The 8292-nt window shown below is 33.2% G+C and overlaps 1 protein-coding gene across 1 annotated transcript; it reads left to right on the top strand.

Annotated features, from left to right (window-relative positions):
- The first annotated feature begins 1950 nt into the window (after positions 1-1950).
- On the top strand, positions 1951-2959 carry LOC107493885 (uncharacterized). The gene is made up of 3 exons (XM_016114918.1): positions 1951-2040; positions 2166-2351; positions 2471-2959. Exons 1-3 carry the CDS (start codon positions 1951-1953, stop codon positions 2957-2959), a joined length of 765 nt encoding a protein of 254 aa, XP_015970404.1.
- Positions 2960-8292: the final 5333 nt, after the last annotated feature.

The following is an 8292-nucleotide window of genomic DNA, read 5'->3' as shown; positions in this document are numbered from 1 at the left end:
ATATACTCATTCTATTATATTATTCTTTTAATAATTTTTTATTTGTTGTTACTCTAAGTTATTTTTATCGTCTAATGTTCCAGTTCGATTGTATTTTGCCACAATCATTTACAATGCATCACATCCATGAAATACCTCATCGAGTTATCTTCACTGATTCGGGTTCCAACTACATGGATGTAAGCGTTCAAAGAAGAGGCAATAGTCTCTACTTTACCGAAGGATGTAAGCGTTCAGTTTTGCTAAATTCATGACAAATTCAGATATGCAATTTCAACGATTGGTAATATATTTAAATTTTCTTAGTTTAAGCTGTTCATTATTAGAATAATTTTTTAACATATTTTGATTTTTTTTCAAAAATTACCAGCTTTCTTTTGCATGCATGCAATGCCATTGAGAGGAATAAGAGTTTGTTTGGTTTCTCGATGTAGCAATTCTATACCTTGCCGCATTGCATGGATAGCGGATGATGAAACTTATCTAACAAGAGGATGGTCTGATTTTGTACGAATTCTAAATATTGAAACTTATGATATTATTTCAGTTGGTTGTCGTTACAAGAATGATTCTATACTATACGTGACTAAGGACTAGAATATGTTCAATATTGTTTAGGTAATTTGGTTTTACTATTAGTATTTGATTAAATTATAATTATAGATTTTTAAATTATTGTCTCAATTTATATATTAGATTATTTTTTTGTGGATGTGCTATTTTTAAATAATTTAATAAAATGAAGTAGTGTCAGATATTATTAAGTTTATTTTTATCATTTATTTTTTTATTTGTATTTTCATTATATTTGACAAAAAATAAATCTACACATATGTTAAATCGTTGACCTAAAGACAATTTATTTACCAATAAAAACAGATTTTATTTATAATTGGAATAAAATTTATTTGCCAATAATCAATGGATAAAATTGAAATTACACCCGTGTCATATAATTATAATTGATTAATTGGTATAAAATGAAATTATACCGGTGCCATGAGTAATAATCTAAATAATTATATCTTAACAAAATATAATTTGAAATAATTTATAAACAATTATCTTAACAAAAATAATTATTTAATAATTGATCTAAAAATCAGTGCAAAAATAATTATTAATAATAGTATTATTAACCGGGTAAATAATATAATTTCAAATTATTACTTGAAATATAAATAATATATGGAAATTTATTGAGTAAATCAATGATTTTGCACCTTAATAATTTGACAATTATTACTCAATTAACCGGTTAATTGAATTAGTAATAACAATTTCCAATTTCAAAATTTGTATATTAAGTAATTATTAAAAACTGGGTAATAATGATTTACACAGAAAAATCATTGATAAATTCAATTAACCATAAAGAAGATAATATACTAACCGTTTTAGTATATTATTTATGGCAAGGAAAATTATTTTCTAAATTAAATTTTATATAATTATAGTAAGTCTCTATAATTAAAACAATATAAAACTTCTTTATATATAGCAATAATATTATACATATTTATATATCTCTTTTTTTATCTCTTTTTTTTAAATATTGACATATAATTAATGTAGAAAATATATAATATTAACTGTTTTGTTATGCATATATTTGAATTTATATAATAACCCGTATAATTTATATGTATGGCATAATACATATGTCAAAAACAGATTCCATAATTTTTGAAAACCACTGTTTTGTTATATGAAATTGAAATTGAAATTAAATAATTTCTATTTATATAATTTTTTTCTATTAGTATCAAGTATTTCCATTAAAAATTCATATCGTTTGTAATTAGTGTATATATATAAGTCGTAATAGTCAATTGTTTCAATTATTTTGACGTTAATGCTCTTGTGATTGAACTAAGTGGGTATTTAGAAAGGCTAACTAATGAGCAGAAATTTGCATACGATCAAATAATTGGTGCTGTTAGCGGTAATATGGGTGGACTTTTCTTCTTATATGGTCAAGGTGGTTGTGAAAAACATTCTTATGGTCAACTATATCATGCTCAATTAGGTCTAAAGGAGGTATAGTTTTAAATGTTGCTTCGAGTGGGATTGCTGCACTTTTGTTGCCTAATAGAAGAACTGCACATTCAAGATTTAAAATTCCTTTTGCCATAAATGAGGATTCTTTGTGTAGCATTAAATAGGAAAGTCCTCTTACAAGGTTAATAACTAAGGCCAAATTAATCATATGGGATGAAACTCCAATGATAAATAAGTATTGTTACGAAGCTTTAGACAAATGCCTCACAGACATCTTGAGGTCTAAAGGAGGTATAGTTTTAAATGTTGCTTCGAGTCAGATTCGTATAATGCTCATTTGCCATTTGGAGGTAAAGTTGTTGTTCTCGGAGAAGATTTTAGACAAATTTTATCTGTGATTCCCAGAGGTTCAAGGCAAGATATAATTCAGTCTTCTATTAATTCTTCATATTTGTGGCATAATTGTAAGGTTTTGAAGCTTACAAAAAACATGAGATTGTCACTAGGTGAAAACAACAACATACAAGAACTCAGAAATTTTGCAGAATGGCTACTCAAAATTGGTGATGGTTTGGCTGGTGATACAACAGATGGTGAATCGATCATTCATATACCATCTGACATTTTGATTAAGAATTCTGAGACAACTTTGGATGACCTCATTGATTTCGTGTATCCAGATATGTTATCCAATTTATCTGTTGAAAATTATTTCAAGGATAGAGCAATTCTTGCACCAACTTTGGATTGTGTCAGTGATGTCAACAACAAGATGACTGCAGGGTTACCTGGACAAGAAAGAGTCTACTTAAGTTCAGACTCTGTGTATGCTGAAAAGGAAAATATGAAATTTGAGTTAGATGCTTTCTCGTCGGAGATTCTAAATGGAATAAATTGTTCAGGTCTACCACCACACAAGTTGGTCCTGAAGGTTGGCGCTCCTATTATGTTGCTGTGAAATATAGACCAAACTAATGGTTTGTGCAATAGAACGAGGATGCAAGTTAGAAGAATGGGAAATCATGTGATAGAATGCAAGACTTTAACTGGTAACAAAGTTGGAAGTATTGTTCTTATCCCAAAACTGAATCTAATTCCAAATAATGAAACACTGCCGGTCAGGTTTCAAAGAAGACAATTCCCAATTATCATGTAATTTACAATGACAATAAATAAGTCCCAGGGACAAACTCTATCGAAAGTTGGAATTTACCTTCCAAGGCCAGTTTTCACCCATAGTCAATTGTATGTTGCGTTATCAAGGGTAACGAGTAAAGATAGTCTGCGAGTGCTGTTGTAAGATCATGGACACTTGGAAGATAACTGCACGATGAATGTGGTATATAGAGAAGTTTTTGAGAGCCTATAATAAAAAGGTAATAACAAAATGTCTTACTAAATCTATTTATTTATTAAAATTTATTACTATCACTTAAAAAAATTTAGAAATTATAGGAACTAATAGATGAATTCTTATTGTACATTAATAGTTTGAGAATATTAAAATTATCATTAAAATTCGTATACTTTTATTCTCTTGACAAACAATTTTATAATTACGTTAATCATATAATTTTGTATACAAACATTGATACAGTATTATTTCATGTATATATTTTGCAGGTATCAAAGGATAGTATTGAATTGTTATTTAGTAGGTTTAAATTATTTATTGTTTATTACAAAACTTTCTGTATTAGGATTCTCTATTAATTTGTTCTTCATTTTGAGCTGATTTTGATATTTTCTTACTTCACAATAAACCAACATATAAAACTTTGTTGGTAGATTTAGGTATTACTAGATTATTTATTGTCATATTGAGTATATATGCTTGATTTATTGAAAAAAGTAGATTAAATAACTATTTTATAGTTAATACAATTAACACTATATTAAGAAAAGAAAAACAACGCATACAAGTTATTCTTTTATTAATTAAATTATTATAATTAAAATGAAATTTAACATAACAACTTAAAATTATAATTTCAATCTTATCACGTGCATGGCACGAGTGATTAAACTTGTTTTTCATCTAACAATCAACAATTTCTTTATGCATGCATACAAATATCAAGAGGTCTTTCTATAGGTTGTAATGGGGCTAGGGTTAAGGTAAGGATGCATATGGTCAAGTGGACTAGAATTTGAATCTTTGATTAACCTAAGCTTCCCACCTAACCTATGACAATCTAGACAATTCTAAACAAACCTAACTACCCATTCTACACTTTTTCAGACACTCATGTATTCTATTTTTGGTCACCACACATATGCATTGATTTTTATTGAACCTTGAACCTTGGGGCATTTTGTCCCCTTTTTATTGCTTGTCTTTTTTTCATCATTTTTTTAACTAAAATATATACAAGAACACCAATGCACATGGTTTACACATGATTAATACTTGAGTATGTACGAAATTCCCAAGATTTTCAACACAAATACAAAATATACTTTTATCTCTACCCAATGTTTCCAACTTTCCCAAAATCAAATTATAAACACTCTCACTAGTCTAAGCTAATCAAAGATCCAAATTAAGGACATTTATTATTTTTACTTAGGCTTGTAATGTGCTACAATTAGGAATAAGTGGGTTAAGCATAAGCTCAAAATTGTTTAACAATGGAAGGTAAAAGGTAGGCTATTTGGGTAAGTGAGCTATTTGAACAATGGCCTCGATTATATAAATGCATGTATACACAAAATAATGGACATAAAGAATAAAACAAATCAAAGATTACACTCATAGGAAGAGAATGATGCACACAAGAATGAAAATAAGTGGTTATGTATGATGTAACCACAGAATTAGGCTCAAATCTTACATGGTTGTGTTCTTAGCTCAAAAATCATATTCCACAAAGTATATAGTTCAAGCAAGTTCTAAAAAAAATTTTCAACCAACTGGGGTGGTGCCCTAAAAATGAATTTCTTGAAAATTTTCATCACATTGACTAAGTTTATTCTAATTCAATGTTGTGATTTAAAATTTTCCTTAGTTTACCCCTTTTTCAATCAATACGCAATTCTTATATAAAAAAGGTTCAGCTAAGTTTTACCAATCCAAAATATATTTTTTTTCCTAATCACAATCAAAGACAAAATGCAAAATATATATATGGATAATAAGAGTAAATAAAAGTGTGCATCAACCAAAATAAGGGTATCCACAATAGCAACTATGTACAATAATCCCAAAATGATCTAAAAGATAAAGTGCAAAATAAAGTTAAGTAGCAGAAACTAAAGATAGATTTCTAAAAGTTCACCTCATAAATGCAAACACCGGTCACGAACGGTACCTCCCCACACTTTAGAATCAAGCATCGTCCTCGATGCTACTGCTGAAAGTCGGGATGGGGTCAACAGTCGTGCTGGGCTGTGGCTCAGGCATTGGAACTAGCTGCGGTATCTCTGTGGCGACCTGTGTCTCCAGGGGTGCCTCATGTTGAGTAGGCTCCTCACCATGCTCCTCCTCCTGGTCCTGCTCATCGGAGGCGGGAGAGTTTGGGAGCGGAGGTAGCTCGATGCCCTGTGAGACAAACACCTGGTCTATGCGGTCGAGACGTCGCATGATACGACGCTCACTGCGCTCCATGAAGCGAAACAGGTGCTGCACCAACAGGTATGTCGGCTCAGGTGCTGGTGGTAGTGGCAAGGGTGCTGCTTCTGCTGTCGAGGAAGAGGGACCTGCTGCTGCTGTGGAGGATGAAGGTCTAGATGCCTCAACTACCGCTCTAGCTCGAGAACAGCGTCTGGCCGGGGGCTTCTCGTGCACCCATCCACCCCCATGGAATAGTAACCTCCTTGTCGTCGTCATCTTGGGGTGGTGGTGTCACGTCATCATTCTCCCATGGGACATCGGCTAGCCCAATCATGCTGGTGACCAGTGTAGGAAACAGTAATAAGCCACGAATATGCGCTCGCCACATGCTATGCCTGATCAACCGGGGAAAATATACCTCTTTTCCTTCCATGACACAGCCAATCAGAACCAACATATCCATCGAGATCTCAGAAAAATGAGTAGTGGGCAAGACATAGTGGGCAAATATCTGCTGCCAAAAGTCTTAGCCTCTCTAGTCAGATGAGCTAATAGCATCCCTTTAGGCTTCTTGTTGCCTGAATCCATCACCCAAGGGGCGTCTGGTGTGGCAATCACGCGCTTCAGCACCTCATAGTCAAACGTCATGCAGTGGATGGCTATGTCTGCCTGCTGGTAGGCACATCTGTCAGCAGTACAAGATCTGCAGAGCAGTGCATCTCCAATGGCAGCCACAGTAATCATAATCTCCTTACCCTGTAAGTGCACTGAATCCAGATTTACGCGGAAAAAGTTGCAGTAGAACTCCTTGACCTACGAGATGTTTATTTTTTCCAGATCCCTATCAACAAAGTCCAAGCCCAACTCTAGAATGCGGCTGTTGATGGCGCGTCTTACATCATTGGGGAGGACTAGTTTCTTTTCAATGTTCAAGTTCTTCTTCCGATAATTGGAGAAGCGAAGCTCACAGTAAAGGTTGGGAAATTTGATTGGGTCATTGGATGGTAGTAGTTGATTTTCTTTATCCACGTCATTTAAGGGATTCTTAGCATAATTTCCATAGGGGGAAGGGGTAGAAGCCATAGAGCACTTCCTCTTCTTTGAGGTGGTGGCTACGGCTTTCCCTTTGTCTGACATTCTGCAAAATAAAATTGATATAATATAAGAAGCTAGACAAACAAATAATAAGCACTCAAAACAATGCATATCCATGAAGTGAGTGAATAAAATAGAAATCTTGGAATGCAAGCAACAAGATTCAGAATTCAAGACAAACTTCAAACCAAGAATTCAAACCACAATTGCACATTACATGGCCATTAAGCCTAAGAAACACCATATCCAAAGGAATGATCAAAAGAGTTAAGTTAAAAACCAAAGAGAAGTTTGTTGGTTAAGGAGTTAGAATTAGAAATTAGTTATATGGTGGTTACTGGCTCAATTCAAGAGGGATGTACAAAGTAGGGATGTAAGCACATCACGATCATGAAATGCATCAAGTCATTGATGATGAAATATAATATTGCCAAAAAGCAACTAATATGAAACGAGTCATCAGTCAATGTGAGGATCACTAGAGTTATATAAATTGGTGTTGGTAAAGTCAAATTATTAAAGAATGCATCAATTAAGAAGCATTCAACACCAAATTCAATGATGCACAAGAGTTACAAGTTGAGAAGAAAGTGGAAAACCTTATGGTCTATGTGGCTTAATTGTAAACTATGCATCATGAATAAAGTGAATCAAATTAGCCTCATAGATGAGAAACTTTCAACTTATGTTTTTATGCAATTGAGGCATGAAGTCTGAAAAGGGTTACAAGTGATGGCCAATTGGAAGACTCATTCAAACCATTCAATGCCTATAAGAAAATTACCATGAACAACAAGCAAAGAATATGATAAGCATGACCAAAACTCGTTTTTGAGGATTTTCCAAAACCAATTAGGCAACGAAGTTCTATTTAACACAGAAATCATCAACTAGGAACTTGTTACATCAATCAAAATATTGTTATTTCACGGAACATGGTCAGGAAAAATCCGACAGCATTTCAGTAGTAAATTGGCTATTTCCAAGTTCAAACAGTCAAATCAGATTCCATATGAATTCATTGAAAAGCAGAAGCACAAAAAATAGGTATGAGTTCATATAAATTGAACAAATGAGCCAATATTTCAGCAGCATTCATCAGAAGCAGTTTAAACACAGAGCAGCATTAAAACGATATGCAGCGGCACTAGGCAAACCAAACATACAGCACAAGCAAAGCACTGAAACAGAGCAAATTAACACAACGGCAGAAATTCAAATAAACCTAAATCTACTACTCAGCCCAGATTCGCTAACCACCTAATTACACTAAACTAACTAACTATGCTAATTATTCAAGTTAAACAGAATAATCTGAACAAAACTAATTAAACAAAATTAAAATGGAAATGAGAAAAGAAAAGAACCTAGAAGCATGGGAGTTGGAAGATGGAACAGAGGACGGGAAAGGGAAGTGGAAGGCGAACCGGATAGAACAGAGTGGCGGTTTGGAAAGACGACCGGGAGTGTTCGCCGACGACAATGGAGTCGCGGCTGTGCTCGTGGTGGATCAGGGTTGAGACTGGGTGAGACAGCGAAGAAAAGAGTGAGTGGGAGAGAAAGAGAAAGTGACAAACCCCAATGTGACGGTTTATCTTGTATTGATTTTAGGGGATTTTATAACCTTTTACCCACATTTATTC

This window comes from Arachis duranensis, chromosome 6, assembly GCF_000817695.3.
Source record: "Arachis duranensis cultivar V14167 chromosome 6, aradu.V14167.gnm2.J7QH, whole genome shotgun sequence".
NCBI lineage: Eukaryota > Viridiplantae > Streptophyta > Magnoliopsida > Fabales > Fabaceae > Arachis > Arachis duranensis.
Note: the sequence above shows the minus strand (reverse complement) of the source record. Positions and strands in the feature narration are given on the sequence as shown.